At 46.6% G+C, this 16,261-nt stretch overlaps 1 protein-coding gene across 11 annotated transcripts in view; it reads left to right on the top strand.

Moving 5' to 3' along the window:
- Positions 1-14,493, top strand: part of LOC119446269 (eukaryotic translation initiation factor 4 gamma 1) — a 73,552-nt gene extending 59,059 nt beyond the window's left edge. For 9 of the 11 annotated variants that reach the window (XM_049664034.1, XM_049664030.1, XM_049664031.1 and 6 more), the window contains 10 exons: positions 548-901; positions 1,542-2,135; positions 4,198-4,323; positions 5,278-5,613; positions 7,932-8,726; positions 8,809-8,907; positions 8,997-9,170; positions 9,650-9,731; positions 9,881-10,030; positions 11,841-14,493. In XM_049664034.1, the coding sequence (XP_049519991.1) occupies positions 548-901; positions 1,542-2,135; positions 4,198-4,323; positions 5,278-5,613; positions 7,932-8,726; positions 8,809-8,907; positions 8,997-9,170; positions 9,650-9,731; positions 9,881-10,030; positions 11,841-12,025 (2,895 nt within the window). In that variant the 3' untranslated portion in view covers positions 12,026-14,493. Of the gene's footprint in view, positions 1-547; positions 902-1,541; positions 2,140-4,197; positions 4,324-5,277; positions 5,614-7,931; positions 8,727-8,808; positions 8,908-8,996; positions 9,171-9,649; positions 9,732-9,880; positions 10,031-11,840 lie in introns of all 11 variants that reach the window. The other 2 variants (XM_049664036.1, XM_049664033.1) reach the window with 2 other exon arrangements.
- The last annotated feature ends 1,768 nt before the right edge of the window (positions 14,494-16,261 follow it).

The following is a 16,261-nucleotide window of genomic DNA, read 5'->3' as shown; positions in this document are numbered from 1 at the left end:
TTTAACAATGTCTGCCACTGTTGTGCAAATGTGTGGTTTGAATTGTCTAGGGTTCAAATAAAGTTCACTGTGCACGAGTTACTTTTAGACATTGAAAATGGTTTAAAGGAGAGTCTGGTTCACTGTTGAATGTAGAGCGTGTGCCAGTTTCTTCCTCTGGCACGTGTGAAAGTGCACAGCATTGCACCAGCCATCTTGTAGTTCCTGGTGCTGTCGCCTTTCTACATCCCCAATCCCAGTACATTGACATGCTTCAGCTGGCACTTCAGCTGAGGTGTGCCAGCAAAGCGAGAGCCGCACATGGATGTGTCCCGTTAACAGTGCACTTTTCTGTGCATGTATTGAAGCAACATGTGGGAAATGGCTTTAGACAGCAAGAACTGGTTGGAGGGCTGTATGACTGAGTTGTATAAGGAGCATAGGCATAATATAGTTTATTTTACTGCAAAAATTAACTGGAATGCTTTTAATGATGATCGGATAAAAGGCTGCCTGAGGTCATGTGATTTTGCTATGCTCAGTGGTTGCAAATGTTACTTTGCTACAGGCCATGCAGCACAAGCTTCCAGACCTTCCCCGAGGAGGCCCGTACCAGGGCGGTGGCCAGTCTTCCATGGGTGGTGGCCCAGGCGGTGGATCTATGGGGCGTGGTGCCCACCCCGAGCACTTGTTCATGCCTCCGTACGCGCGCAATGGCGTGGCTCGGCCGCCCCCCGGAGGGGGTGGTGGTGGGCCTGGCCGGAGGCAGAGCCAGCCTGGCCGTGGTGGGGACAAGCCCAAGAAGGTGATCACACTGTCGAGCTCGCTCAACCAGGATGTCAAGCTGCATGCAGCACAGAACGCCTGGAGGCCCTCACACAAGTCGGCCGCCGATATTGCGGATGAGGAAGCTGCAGCAGAGGCAAGTGGTGTATTTCTCAAACAAGTTGGGCTGAAGGGGGAAAAGATCTTGCAATTGCCCTGGTTTTTCCATTTCTTATATATAGGGAGCAACAAAGCTCTTTTCTGTGCTTTTTGCCTCCTGTCAAATGCTACTAAGCCATTGCTTGCATGACAGTAGTAGAGTTGAAGCCATTTGTTTAGGCTTATATTAGAGTGCTATACACTTGCTGCTTTTATAAAATACCTACCATTTGGTGCAATAGCAGTTAGGTCAGGGATGCTGTGGCTTGGAAGCTTTACAAAAGCAAGGTCAGGATAACGCACAGCCGTTGCAATGCTGTTCCTTTCTGCCCTTTGTCAGGGCTCCTTGCGGCATTCCACATACATTAGCAGGATTGGCTGATGGAGAGAAATATTAACTGACAGAGAAGAGGAAAGCCTGTTGACTGCACCACAACAGACTCCCCTCCCCTGATTACTTTTAGAAGTGGTTATTGAGTCGGTGGTACTGATTTTGAGGAAGTCATATAAAGTGTTACAGAAGTGTGTTCTAAAGCTTACACTTAGTGTTGGTACCAAATAGTGGAATCAATGCGGTGGTTCGGAGTTGCAGCGCAGTAAATCAAGGCCTACCATAACCCATGGCTGGTAATGCGCAGGAGCTGTACCGGCGGGTCCGGGGCATCCTGAACAAGCTGACGCCACAGAAGTTCCAGTCGCTGGTAGAGCAGGTGCGGAACCTCGAGATCAACTCAGAGGAGCGCCTCAACAAGGTCATTGACCTGGTGTTTGAGAAGGCCCTTGACGAGCCAAACTTCAGCGTGCCCTACGCCAACATGTGCAAACACTTGGCCATGTTTGAAGTGCCCGTCACCAATGACCCCGAGGGGCGGATGGTCAACTTCCGCAAGCTGCTGCTGCTCAAGTGCCAGAAGGAGTTCGAAAAGGACGTCAGCGATGACATCCGCAAGGAGGAGCGCCTCAAGAAGATTCAGGCGCTCACCGACGAGGAGGAGAAGGCCAAGCTCATGGACGAGCTCCTTGATGACGAAAAGAAGTCGAAGCGGCGCTCTCTAGGGAACATTCGCTTCATAGGAGAACTTTACAATCTCAACATGCTGACGGCACCCATCATGTTCGACTGCCTGAGGCGGCTAATCAACTCCAACGATGAGGACTCGCTTGAGTGCCTCTGTAAGCTCCTCATCACGATTGGCAAGGAGCTAGACTCGGCCGCTTCCAAAGGAGCACAGGCAAGTAATTTTTCTCGTGTGCTCCTCTCGTGTAATGATCAGTAGGTTGTGCATTACTTGGCCTGCCCTGAAACAAACATTAACATAATTCAATGGAGAGCTGTCTAGTGGACTGTGCATTGAAGTTTTCATCGTTTCCAGGTTGAGGTACTAGTACAGTCTCTTTAGTGGATAGTGTCAATGCCAAATTTCCATTTACATTATAAGATCTACCCCTCCTGTTTGAAATCATAGCCTCACTGCCCACTGCAGTGCCATTGCAGTCAAGAGTTTATGCCCTATAAATACCCACAACTTTAGCAGGCCACAAAGGGCAGGTGCACTGCGTTTTTGTGGGCGTATAGCTTTCTGTAGTTATAAGGTTGTGACTGACTGCAGTCCGGTTTACCACGCCCCATAAGCTGTCCTCCAGTGGTCCTTGGGCTTGCATGGGCGTTTTGCCTTGCTGCCCAGGATCCTCTCCCAGCTTGCTGGTGTTTGAGGGGGTCTAGCGAGTCATGGTGTGGGAAACAAATGTATACTCTGGCCTCCAGCAGGCAGGCCCTCCCTCACCCACCTGTGTGATGAGTGGCTCGACCTGTGTGAAACTTTACCTGGAGGCCTACACTCGTTGAATTGCCTGCATTCCTGTTTCTTCCATGGCACACTGTACTTCTCTCTCCAGAGTTCTTTGTCTCAGCAGCTTTTGTCTCGCGACCAGGGTGACCGCGGGAATTTCGAAGCACAGGGAGGCAGCTCTCTTAAATTGTCATGAATACTCGACAAACTGAGCCGAAAAAATACTGCTCTTCAGAAAAGTGGAATGTTTAGTCCAGAGGATCTGTTCATATATGGTGCTCCATGCAACTTAATTCTCGACCTATCCTTATTTTGGTCTGAGCAATGCTAGAAATGTAAAAAAAAAAAAAAAAGTGGGCTTCGTTCATTTGAATGTCATTTTTTGCATCGAGTAACGTTGCTGGTTGGTTTTAGACTAGCTTTCGTGTTTATGACAAGTTGCGCCACAAAAATTAACATACGTAGGTTGATGTGGAAATTTACATAGAAGAGAGTCGTGGCAGCGTGCATGGATGTCGTGTTGCCATTTTGTTAACGGAACAAAAAATTTCGAACAAGGCGGAAAATGTCTTGCAATGAGCAACTAGAGCATTCGAGTGACTTGAAGGCAAGCCAAAATATGCTTATGCTGAACGGAAGTAGTTGGCTTGCTCTTGACCTCAGTTTAGAGTACACCTAAAAATGAATTTGTAGAGTGTTGTTCACACCCTGATTTCTCCTGGAAAAGCCCTCTCCGATTCGAAATTGACAATTGAGTTCCTATTGGTGTGTTTTTTTAGTTGTTGCCTTATCGATAAAGTTGCTGAGACAAGTTGATGATGGGCGTTGTATTTTTGCCTTTCGTTTTGCTTGAACCAGCACGCCTGACATTACTATGCTTGTCCAATTGCACCCTTTTTTTTCCCCCATATGGAACACTACCGAATAACTACCCCAGCAACGAAGGCTTCGATTAGTCCTGTGTAAAAACTACTACGAATGTCTTGTTTTATTGCATTACACAGACTCCATTGCTGTTCTTTTGCAAACGTTTAGTTTCTAGCATGAGCTCAGAGTTTGTGGACATCCAAGCATTCAGACACTTTTTAACCTTGATTTTAATGTATGCAGCCTGAACCTGTTGAACAGGCTAAGTAATTGGGCTCTTGCCACAGAATAACTCAAGATTAGGTTTTGAGTAAATGATTCATCAGTTTGTGTTCCTCATTAATGGAAGGCTTGTTTCTCGTGACTTGTACAGCACCCACGATTTTTGTTACGTTATAATTTTTCACTCTGTTGACAACTGGCTAACATATTATAAACTTTAAAGAGCAAACAAGTTTTCTTTTTTGTGCTTGGTTTTTGCGATTTTGTTGTGTTTGTTTATTTGCTTTCCCCTAACTTTGCACTTGCGCACTTGTTTTTTGTTTGTTTGCCTCCTCCCGCTCCCTCGACCCGGCCCCATCCGTAATCCACCACCTCGTACTCCTCGCACGCCGCTGCTACCTCCGTCGACGCGCAGGGAGGTAAGGTGAATCCTAAAATGCAGCTGGACGAGTACTTCCGCAAGATGGACAACATCGCCAAGAAGCGGGAAGTCTCGCTACGGGTCGTCTTCATGCTGCAGGACGTCATCGATTTACGCCACGTGAGTGTTAGGCTTTGTACATACATTGGTGTTATGACCTTAGCATAAGGTAAAATAAATGGATTATGGAGATGCTGCTGTGCCTGTTGCACAGCCACTGGGCTAGCTGCAGTGATTGTTAGTGCCCGCTTTGGACAATCTCTAAATTTATCGGTGGCTGTTCATTTTCTAATTTGTCGAATTTCATAAGGGGTGTGGCTGTGTCATCACGCCAGAGAGATGGCTGATGGGATGTCACCCGCCGTGGTTGCTCAGTGGCTATGGTGTTGGGCTGCTGAGCACAAGGTTGCGGGATCGAATCCCAACCACGGCGGCCACATCTCGATGGGGGCGAAATGCGAAAACACCCGTGTACATAGATTTAGGTGCATGTTAAAGAACCCCAGGTGCCTCATAATCAGATAAAACCCCATAATTTAATTTTTTAAATTTTAAGCGGATCGGACGTCCCCAACGTCCTATTTTTGAGGGGAAACCAGTGAGCAAGCGCTCTCCCCTAATGGAATCCAGTGCCAAGACTGACAGAATGGATGGATGGCAGCTGTATGAATGAGGCCTAATGGTATAACAAGACACATTGTGTGAGGCCATCTGCAACAACATTGCTTTTGGACTCAAATTGTCAGACTTCGTTACAGTGGAATCTCGTTGATATGATTCTGAATAATACGTTTTTTGGGATGTTTCTTCTTTTTCCCCGATAATGATTTGGTGGATAATATGTTGAATGATATGCTTTATTTTCTGGTTCCCATGAAGATGGTCTCAATGAGATTCCACTGTATATCCTATTTTCGTTGTAAGTGTACACGCTTATATCAGCTGGGAAAAAAATTAACCTCAGTTGTGTTCTTTGTGAAAGAAACTCGATTTTGCCTGACACCTCCAATTGGCCTGCTAATGGTATGATGAGCTCTAGCAGTTGACCTGTTTTTCGGCCATTACCCTGTGCAGAGGAAATGGATCCCTCGACGAGACGAGAACATCCCGAAGACAATCGACCAGATCCACGAGGAGGCTCAGCGGGAGCAGGTGAACGAGGAGCTGATGCGAGACACCATGCCGCGGCCAAAGCGAGGCGAGGACCGCCGCAAGGGCGGCCGTGCTGGCGGTGGCGGGGGCTTCGAGGACGGCTGGAACACAGTGCCCAGCAAGAAGCACGTGGACTTCAACAAGCTCAAGCAGATCAGCACCAAGCAGACCGAGATGGACACCATACAGCTGGGGCCCGGCTCTCGCATGTCCTCCTGGGCCAAGGGCAGCAGTGGCGGCGGGAAGTCCTCAAGCCAGGTACCTTTGTGGTTTTGTCATCAGTGTTGTGTACCATTTGTCCCAACATTCCTTCTGCTTGTCGTGTTTTTCTTTGTTTCGCATACGACAAATGTGGTGTTCGACCTTTTCTATTCTCGGTGAACGCTTAAGGTATCGAAATCGAAACTCTAGCTACGAGCAAAGCAGACGGCTGTTTGTTGCGTCTGCCTTTGTTGAAGGCCTGATCCGACGGCGCGAGCTGGCTTTTAAGCTGCACCATTATTCACAAAAGCAATCTTGCGCTATAATTTCTCGTAAAAGAAAATTGCAGCCCATCCTGATGCCCGACTATTATGGAATACGAGGGCAGGCATTATCTCTTGTCAAGTCTTACTTATTTAATAGAACACAAATTGTGAAAATTGACACCTTTACTTCTAAGGCTAGACCTGTCCATTGTGGAGTGCCACAGGGAAGTATTCTAGGGCCTTTGCTTTTTAATATCTATCTGAATGATATCGTCAATATTAACTCTTGGGCAAAGTTTATTATTTATGCGGACGACACGAGTATTTTTTTTTCCCTGGTAATAAAATTCATGTTCTTATAGAACAATGTAACAATGCAATGAAATCCTTAGAGGAATAGTCGAGAGTGAAGATAAATGCAAACGAAACAAAAGGAGTTATATTCAGGCCGAAAAACAAGCAAATACCTCCCCATCAAGATATTGTATTATACTCAAGGAGTATTGAAATAGTCGAGACTTTCAAATGTCTGGGTGTCATCTTTTCAGCGAACATGTCATGCGACAACACGTCAAATACGTTCTAAGCAAAATAAGTAGAATAACTGGTGTAGTAGGCCGTATGAGATACATTCTTTCCACACGCATTAAACTCTTGCTGTACAATTCACTTTTTCAATCACTTTTAAACTATTGCCAATTAGTATGGGGGTAACACAACATCCACCAATCTAGAACATATTCACCTGTTAGAGAAGTATCTCCGCCGCACATATAACGCTTCCTACACAGCATCGACAATAACCTTCTTTAATAACTCTGGTATGATCCCAGCTCACAATTTCTACAGATATCGTCTGAGTCTTGTCTGTAAACTGTAAATCCATCGAAATATCAGCAGCCTGCGTACTCTAGCCCAACTTCAGAGGAAAGCTCCAAATTGCGTTACAAGACACGTTAAGGATTGGTTAGTACCAACTATGGTACAACTATGGTTAGTACCAACTATAGTTCAAACTATGGGAAACAAAGCCTTAAATACATACCAACACTGTTACTATAATTTGATCTTTTTATGTCATCATCCAAGGAACTGAAACTGATGTATACGGTTTCGATGTAATATCCGGTAGTGTTATGTATCTGTGTATTTTGCATTTGTTTTTTGACATGAAGCAAAGTGTGAGTGAGAAACATGTCATTGAAGTTATGTATACAGCTATAATATGTATGTATATGTATGTGCGCATATGTTATGCTGCCTCCCTGCAGAAACGGGGATTGTAGACACGTCAAGCTGTTGAAGGATAGCTTTTTTTCTAAAGTCCCCCCATCTTTAAATCTACAGGATGGCAAATAAACAATTTCAATTTCAATTAGCCAGGGCTGATGGCAGAGAGCACTTGCAAACAAGATTGCGGACCGTTCTTAGTTAATCGTCGGGCTGGGCTGGTGGCCCGCTTTCTGCTAGCGTCAAGTCTGGGCTGAGCCGCCAAACTGCGGCACGCGCACATCCTGCTCAATGCATGCTAGCTAATGCATACCACCGCGCATGGGCCAAATCAATGCACCAAGCTGGCATCAAAACGTAGCTTCCTAATGTGCAAGCACTACAAAACAGGTCTGATGATACCGTATTTACTCGCGTAATGAATGCACCCCCAACTTTGCTACTGTGTGGTCCCACGATCGAACGGCCGTGCTATTGTTTTTCGGAGAGACTGGGATCTTTTACTCTCGCACATGTGTTCAAGGCAAGCGCCTTTAATCTCGATGCCTGTCCATGGCAAAACTATGACGAGAGAACACTGGCGGGAGGCATGCAGTAAAAACAGGCTGCACATTATCGTGGTCGCTTGGGACCTGACGGAAGCAGCGGCCGCATTAACGCTCAGCCTGTTCGGTGCCAGTGCCTGACGCCAGGTTCGAGAGAGACAATAAAAACGTTGATGAAGAGGTTAAAAAAAAACGCAATCTTGGTTAGTCTGTCTTTAAGGATGTCACTAAACAATGTAACAGGCTAAACAGCAACAACATTTTGGCCAAGCTTTAGTTGGGTAGGCATTCGGTGCACGCAGCCATCTGGGCTAATGACTGCCACCTTTTGCAGGAGCCTGAGGGACGACCATCCGGTGCCACAAATCGTTTCTCTGCCCTGGCGGACGCATCGTCCTACGACTCTCGGCGCGGTGCCCAGCGGTCAACCGCCTCAAGCCGGGAGTCCAGCCGTGGCCGAGGTGGGAGCCAGCAGCAGTCGCCCATGCCGTCGATGGGCGTGCGCAAAACACCGTCGCAGTCACGTGAACGGGACGCCGCTCTGGCTGCTGTCAAGAATATTGCTTCGTCCCATGCCCCTTCGGCAGCGGCTGCTGCTCCTGCGTCTACGACTCACGAGCCGGAGGTCGCCAAAGAGGACAAGTCAAAGGAGCCGGATGTGGTTCTCAAGGGACCATCCAACATGGACGAGGACATGCTGAAGGCGCGGACAGAGGCCCTGGTGGACCAGTTCCTGTGCAACAGCGACCTGCAAGATGCGGTGCAGAACGTGGTGGAGCTTGCGTCGCCGGGCAATGTGCACCAGCTGGTGTCTACAGCAATCGGCCACACGCTGGACCGCAACCCCGAGGCCCGCCGACTGACGGGCCAGCTCCTCAAGGAGCTGCTCAAGCGCAAGGTTCTCTCACTGGACGTCTTCACCAAGGGACTGCACGAGGTTCTGGAGTATGGCGAGGACATGGAGCTGGACATCCCCAAGGTGTGGGAGTATGTGGCCGAGCTGGTCTCGCCACTCTTCCTGGACCTGCTGGCCCTGCAGTACCTACGCGATGCGGCCGAGCCGCTGCGCCCCATTGGCCGGGCAGGGCGTATGGCTGCCTGTGTGCTGGCTCACCTTGCCAAGACCCTGGTGCGTACTGCTTCTTTTTGGGCATGGTGGCCCCCTCACCGCATGTGCGGCAGCAGAGTGAAGACTTGTCTTGCATTCGCAGGGTGAGGCCACTGTGGCCAACATGTGGAGGACAGCAGGCCTCCAGTGGAGCCATTTCCTGAAGCCTGGGGAGGATGCCGAAGCCTTTGCAAAGGCTAATGTATGTGTACCTGTTAGTCTTAGTTTGCTTGTTTGCGTTTATTGGCAGACATAGTGTGCTAGACTGCTCCTCCCTTGCATCTGTTGCAGGGTGTTGCCTTTACGTCGGAAGGAGTGCCAGCCACTCCAAGCGCAGGCAGCGGTGCACCCACTGGCCGCACTGGTGGTGGATCTGCAGCGTCCCTGCCGGAGCTGGAGTCCCAGCTCAACTTCCTGATCCGCACCAAAGGGGCTCCTTCCCCCGCCATCATTGAGTGGATCGAGGTGAGGCACTTGAAATGGTGGTTTTATCAGCATATATAAAAGGTGCCTAAGTGTGCACAGATATTCTTAAATATGTGCATTGATGTTCAAATGAATAATAGATATAGCATGCACTATAGCTTTTTTGAAAACAGTGCTTTGACTATTGCAGCATAGACTGCTTATAACGCAAGCTGTAGTAATCGGCTGATCACTGTAGAGTTGCATTGTGAGAAGCTGCAGAGCTCATGCAAGCTTTTTTGTATTTCTAAATGCATGCAGTCATGCATATAACAATATAATAATGCCACAAGATCTCGAATCAAAGCCCAGTTACTTGCAAAACACAGCTTCAGTGCCGTTTTGTATTTTGATACCTTTGTAGTACTGTGGGAGTGCTGTGAAACTGCTTGAAAATTCTAGATTTCACAGGCGTCATATGTAAAGCTAAAGCTTGCTTGCTGCTGCCATGCTAAGCTTTTGTCCTTCCATGTGTCCAGTCCAAGCTTGGTGAAGCTCAGACAAAGAAGCCGCCATTCATTCGTGCCTTGGTAACTGCTGTAGCCGAGAATGCCATCACACGTGAGTACTGTCTCCCTTTGGTATTTTGCCATTTGTCAATTTTCTGTAAGCAGCACAAGAAGCTTTTAGCTAGTGCTGCTTGCTTGGCGGATTCCCCGCTAGGTATAGTGTGTTCTAGCTGCCTTTGACCCCCTACACCCCATTTGCAGTACTTGGTGATGGCAATGCCGAACTGAAGGAGGACCTCATTAAGACATACTCCGACCTCCTGCAAAAGTACCTCAACCACGATGAGGAGCGTGAATTGCAAGCCCTGTACGCGCTACAGGCTCTCGTCAACCGCCTAGAGCACCCAAAAGGTGAGACCTGCCGATTCCATACCCCTTGCTTGGGTTTTTGCGTGCGCAAGGTTACTTTGGTATGCTATTCTTAGAATTTCCTAGTATGCACAGAGCACAGAGGGAAATCTGGCGCTGTTGTATGCTTGGGAATGCCGGTATATGGTGACTTCGGATTGGCATAGTTTTCGGAGGGCTAGGACACCTTGGACCTGGCTCGCACCGTTCTGCCTGTCATATTATTCCTTTCCTACTAAAACAGCATGTAAAGAGCTGTTTGCATGTAAAGGACTTGTGATTGGATGTACAATTTATGCCATAGAATTTCTCTGTTTATTATCAGCGGGCTCGCTTTATAACAGTTTGTCGTCTGTTCTTGCTTTTCTTCACTTGATTATGCATTGGTAGGTGAGTAAACTTACTTGAACGCTGTAGTATGGGTGAATGGAAACCTTCCATGAAGGTTTTGTTTCAAGAATGCATTATCTCTGTAGCCATATTCACTTTTAAGACAAAGGGTCATACAACACAAGCCATGCATGCCCTTATGCCGTTATTTCCATGACGGCACAGCACTTGTTAAAAAAACTCCCAGAGACGGTGCCAGATTTCCATCTAGGTAATACATGTATAGAGAAACCGCCTGTCAGGTCGCTGCAAACACTTCTCCCCAGAATCTCTCGCTTCATTGCCAACAGAAAGTTGTCTGCAACTGTGGAGTGGACATTCTGTGGTAAGCACTTTGGGCAGTTTCTTGATATGCAACCACCCAGAGAGATGGTTGTATTCTCTGTTTACTTTTTGCAAAGGATTAGTCTGAATTGGAGGATTCAGATTCATCATCAGCCTATATTTAGGTCCATTGCAGGATGAGTGTCTCTCCTTGTGATCTCCAATTACCCCTGTCTTGCACTAGCCGATTCCAACTTGCACCTACAAATTTCCTAACTTCGTCACCCCACCTAGTTTTCTGCCGTCCTCGACTGCGCTTCCCTTTTCTTGGTATCCATTCTGTAACTCTAATGGTCCACTGGTGATCCATCCTATGCATTACATGGCCTGCCCAGCTCCATTTTTTCCTCTTAATGTCAACTAGAATATCGGCAGTCCATTTGTTCTCTGACCCACACCGCTCTCTTCCTGTATCTTAACTTTACGCCTGACATTTTTCGTTCCATCGCTCTTTGTGTGGTCCTTGTTCTCGAGCTTCTTTAAGCTCTAAGTTTCTGTCTCATATGTTAGCACCGGTAGAATGCAATGATTGTACACTTTTTTTTTTTTTTTTTCGACAACAGTGGTAAGCTCCCAGTCAGGATTTGGCAATGCGTCCCGTATGCACTCCACCCAACTTTATCACCAGATTCACCAGAGTCAGATTCACCAAATGTTAGTCAGGGTGATAGCGCAAGAAAGAAAGCACGAAGACTTGTGCATACATGCAAATACGAAAAAGTTATGCCACCGCAGATCATTCATGTACCAAAGTGGCAATTGTGTAATGAGAACCTATCCTTTAAAAAGTGGTAGTAGTGTTTCTCTTCCTTTAAGTGTTCTTGGCCTTAACGTAGGCGGAAAGCTTGCCAGCTGGCCATTTTGTCCCATTAATTCCCCATGGTTTGCTTACCATGTGACAGAGCTTTTAAACCATTTCTATTTCCCCCAAGTGCTCAAAGAGCAGCTTTGGGAGACGATGTGGGCATGCCGTATTTCTTCTCCCTCAGTTGCCATATGTAAATCTGCTATCTGCATATGTAAACAGCAGCTTACTAGTAAAATGTTTTGGGAGAACTGTTTGCCGGCATCTTGCTCAATGCGAGTCCGTTGGTTGCAGGCATTCTGGTGCAGCTGTTCAACGCCTTCTACGACTGCGACCTGATCTCCGAGGACGCCTTCCAGCAGTGGGCCGACAGCAAGGACTTGGCCGAGCAGGAGGGCAAGGGTGTTGCCCTTAAGTCCACCACCTCCTTCTTCACCTGGCTCGCCGAAATGGAGGCAGACTCCGGCGAAGACAACTGAGGCGGCGGCCTTGCCACAGCCCCGCCATTGACCTCCTCCTTGACCACTGGACGCCAGCAGCAGCAGCAGCGGGTTGGGAAAAAGGGTAGACGACAACAAATGGCCCTTCTCGCACGCTCTCTCATTCCTGCTCCTCTCTCGGACCGTCTCTCTATCCCTTCTGGCCGGATCGGCGAGCCTGGCTTCCCCTACCACATCGGCCCAAGACTCGTGTGATCGATAGGAAAATGCGGTTCCTCCGGGGACGAGGGGGGGAAAAAAAAGGAAAGAAACAACAACACGGACGGATGATGCAAGGGAAACGAGCTTCGCACATGCTGGCTGGCCGCTGATGATTCACATCCCTCTCCCCATCCAGCTCTTTCCTGCCCTCTTTCCCCGCCTGTACTGCTTTATTCTGTCCTCCTCGCTGTGACTAGCTGCACTCAGGATCTTCCAGATGAAGAGTTTTTTGCTCGATCCGCGCATCCTCACTCCCGCTGCCGCCGCCTCATCTCCTTTCCTCCTGCTTCGGCCTGATCTTCGCCCAGCGGCCATGCGTACGATTGTGTCTCGGGGAAATTAGTGTCTGTGGGTGTGACGGCGGCAGTAGCCGATGATGACACATCAAGCAGCAGCAGTGATGAAGGACGTGACTTTATATATATTTTTTTTTCTTCTTGGTGACTGTGAACTCTTGCAACAAGGACAAGTGATAAAAGTGACTGAATACAACAATGCTTCACTTCATTTTTTTTTTCTCCCTTCTCCCTCTCTTGCAAGGATTCTCAAGAATGCCACCCCTCCGGCTTCTGAATCCCGTTGAACTCTTCAGCGGAGGGTGACCTTGTGCTTTTCTTATCTTTTTTTATGTGAACAGATTACGTTTTTTTTTTTTCCCCCGCTATTTTTGCCCACTTTGTGCAAAAGTGCCAGTTTTTTTGTGATGAGACTCGACTCTGCCTTGGAAACTTTCTTTTTAGGATTCTAGCAACCTCTTCAAGGGACTTGCTGCCAGGCATTTTTTTTTGCAAAGACTGGAAGCAAATGTTCTGTGTTTCATTTGCTGCAATCACGATTGCTTCCATTTCTTGGGTCTTTGTATTTTTTTAACCGACTTTACTAGACTTTTTTTCCTTTCCCTTTATTTTTTTTCTTTCTGGAATTTGTCTTGTTTTCTGTGCAAGCAAGCAAGAGGTACACCAGGCCTCTTGACCTGTGCAGACTAGACCTGCGTTTATATATATATATAACATATATATATATATACACACATATAAATATGAAATATATAGAAATATATTTGAATGCAGGAACGCGTCTTCTCTTGCGTGATGCATCTCAGTGTCTCAGCCATTTTTCTTTTTTGGAGCAAACGGACACTGGTTGTAGTGAGAAGCATTGCGAGACAGTTTGCATTTTTTTTTCCTAGGTTTATTTTTCTAGGTTTAAATTTCTTCCGGGTCAAGTCGCGACCGCACTTTTGCGGCACCGTGGATGGTGTGGACGACAGGAGATGAGAAAGCGACAGTCTTCCTTGGCAGAACAGTTTGACTTTGTTTTTTTGTCAGGAAGGCGTGTGGATTCTATCTCCTTATTTAATATAGTGAACAAAGTCTTCTACGGTGACGGTTGTTGGGTGTTCATGTGGATCGTTGTACAAGTGGAAAAAAGGATGGGGGGACAAAAAAAATATATTAAGGGAACCTTGTTTCCCACTGTAGAGGTTTTATGAGCATTCTTGCGCTTCGTGTGTTTTCTGTACGTGTGGAAAGTAAACAAGCACTCTGAATTCAGCGTGTATCTTTTTCCTGTACAAAAAAAAAAATGCACGTGATGCTGGAGTGAGAATGCTCACAGATCTCTACAGTTAAATTTTTTTTTTTTTTTTTTGGTTTTTGATTGTTGGGCCTCCCTATGTATTGTCCCCACCCCCTGACTCTACCGCTCTATTTTTTTTTTACATTTTTTTTAGCTAGGAAAAAAAATATTCAAATTAAAAACTGTTGCTGACTACGCCGCTGGAGAAGGCAAATGTCTCGAGAGCGAGGTACTGTTTGTAAAGGACGCTAGATTTTTTTGTACTACATAGTCTCTCTCAGAGGGAACAAAACGAAACAAAAAAGCAAAAAAAAAAAAGCAAAGGAGACCGTTTCGGTGCCTTTACATGTATTTAAGATGAATTTTTTTCGTTACTTTTTTTTTCTCTTTGAAGAAATGTTGGCGTGTGTGCGAGTGCATGACTGCAAGAAGCGCTTGCAACTTGTGCAGGGATGTTAGGACTCTTGAAGATGCAACAGTTTTTTTTTTTTTTCCTCTAACGAGAAATGATAGTGGTGCACATGATTGTGTGCGTGCACCACATGGGTGGAAGAGGGGATGTAAACGTGTACATAGAAAGTGGGGAACTGAAGACGTTCCACATCTATGATTTTGAGCAGCATAAAAAAAAGTGAACATTAAGAATAAACTTTGACTTACAGACTTTACATGTCGAAGTCTCGAACTCTCTCTGGGCCTTTTGGCTGCGTTCTGCTCTTGGCAATCTGTCATAGCAGATGCATGGCTGAAGGCCACGACTGTGACTATTTTTGTGGCGAGTAAGACAAAAAGCTGTTGCAAACATTTTGGCACGGATGTTTTAATGTTGGCATTAAGGTCTTTTGTTACGTAAAAAAAATATGAAGGTTGACCTCGTTAGGAGCTGGCTATAAGGGCCAGATTGATTAAACGAAAAATAATGGACTGCATAGTCCAAAGCAATGGACAGTCCAGTGGAATGGCGTGAATCACTTGCCATTCCACTACTGTGAAGGTGGATTGGCAGCAAAGCAGTTTCGCACACGATGCATAGAAGGTGACAGAGTTTAGGTCAAAGGTATGAGCAGATTTTATTTCTTACGAGTGGCAATGGTGGTCTTGATCGGCGGCATACATTCATTTGGAAGACTACCACCACGTTGGGTGGGGGGGGGGGGGGAACGACGGGAGAGTGGAAGGAAACTAGGCACGCAAGTGCTTGGAACGCCGACGAAAGAGACATGGGTTGCACAGCGGCAAACTTAAGAAACCGTTATTATCTGAGAGTCTACCGATTTTGAAAATGGTGCCTATTGGTAACTTTTCTACTGAAAATGCCTATCGAAGTGATAAATATAAATGCATAGGTCACTAGCCATAGTCACCTTTGCTGTGAAAAGTACATCAGCTTGTTGAACAAAGAAAACCACGCTGCTGAACAGAAAGGTAATCGCTCGAAAGCAGTCCATCAGATTGTAGTTACCGAAAGGCGAAGCATTGATAGCGATAGCAAAAAATGAAAACTACGCAAAGCAAGGCTTGTTGTTTTATTGGCTGTATACATTGCAGTAAACATCTGCTTGCTTGTTAAAAAGCATGGTGTCAAGCGTGCACAGGCAAACATGAACAGATCTCGCTCAATGACTGCAAACACTTTGCATTATGGGACTTCCAACATTCTATAGAGTAATAGATGGTGCAAATGAAGCCACTTTGCGGAGGGCTTGCCTTCCCCTCTAGTGTGCGCTTGATCACCTGGCAGTTAACTAGGTTTGCTTGTCAAAGGTTGTCCTGTGAGTAATGGCCATCCTAGGCTTTCCACCCAAAAACTGGGCACATGTTTCTCGCGTCATCACACGATTATGAACAAGTGCCCACTGGAAAGTCTGCAGTGTTACTGTATTAAGTTTCCCTTGCCTAAATCTAATTTTCGGTATCGAACTCTGTGCAACAAATATGATGCATTGGTCATTGCGGGGCTAACTATGTCACGGCAACACAAAATACATCCGCATCACAATAGCAATTGCACAGTTCTCTGCTGTATTGGCTCTAAGTAGTCTTGCAAACACTACAGTTCTAGTATTGTATTGTCACCATATCTATATCTATGGCCCCTTTGTGCTCCCATTGAGCACTGTGAATCTCTCTGTGGCATGCGAGGTGCACAACAGGTCAGAGGACACGTGCTGGACATGTAGCAATAATATCACGTTTTGTTTGCATAGTGGTTGATGGGCCTGAGCCATGCGAAAGATGCAGGTATCTTTGGACCACATGGTGAAGCTCTCTGCATTGTCTGAAACGGCAACTGAAGCCTTCTGGCTGTGGAGCTGTTGCCCATGTTTTGATAGCGCTCATTGCAGCATAAAGCACAATGAAATGCTTTTGCAAACATCTCAAAATAGACACAACCAGCCCCTACTCCCTCTAAATTTCTCAAACGTCGAGCCTTGC

The sequence above is a fragment of the Dermacentor silvarum genome, chromosome 3, assembly GCF_013339745.2.
Source record: "Dermacentor silvarum isolate Dsil-2018 chromosome 3, BIME_Dsil_1.4, whole genome shotgun sequence".
NCBI lineage: Eukaryota > Metazoa > Arthropoda > Arachnida > Ixodida > Ixodidae > Dermacentor > Dermacentor silvarum.
Note: the sequence above shows the minus strand (reverse complement) of the source record. Positions and strands in the feature narration are given on the sequence as shown.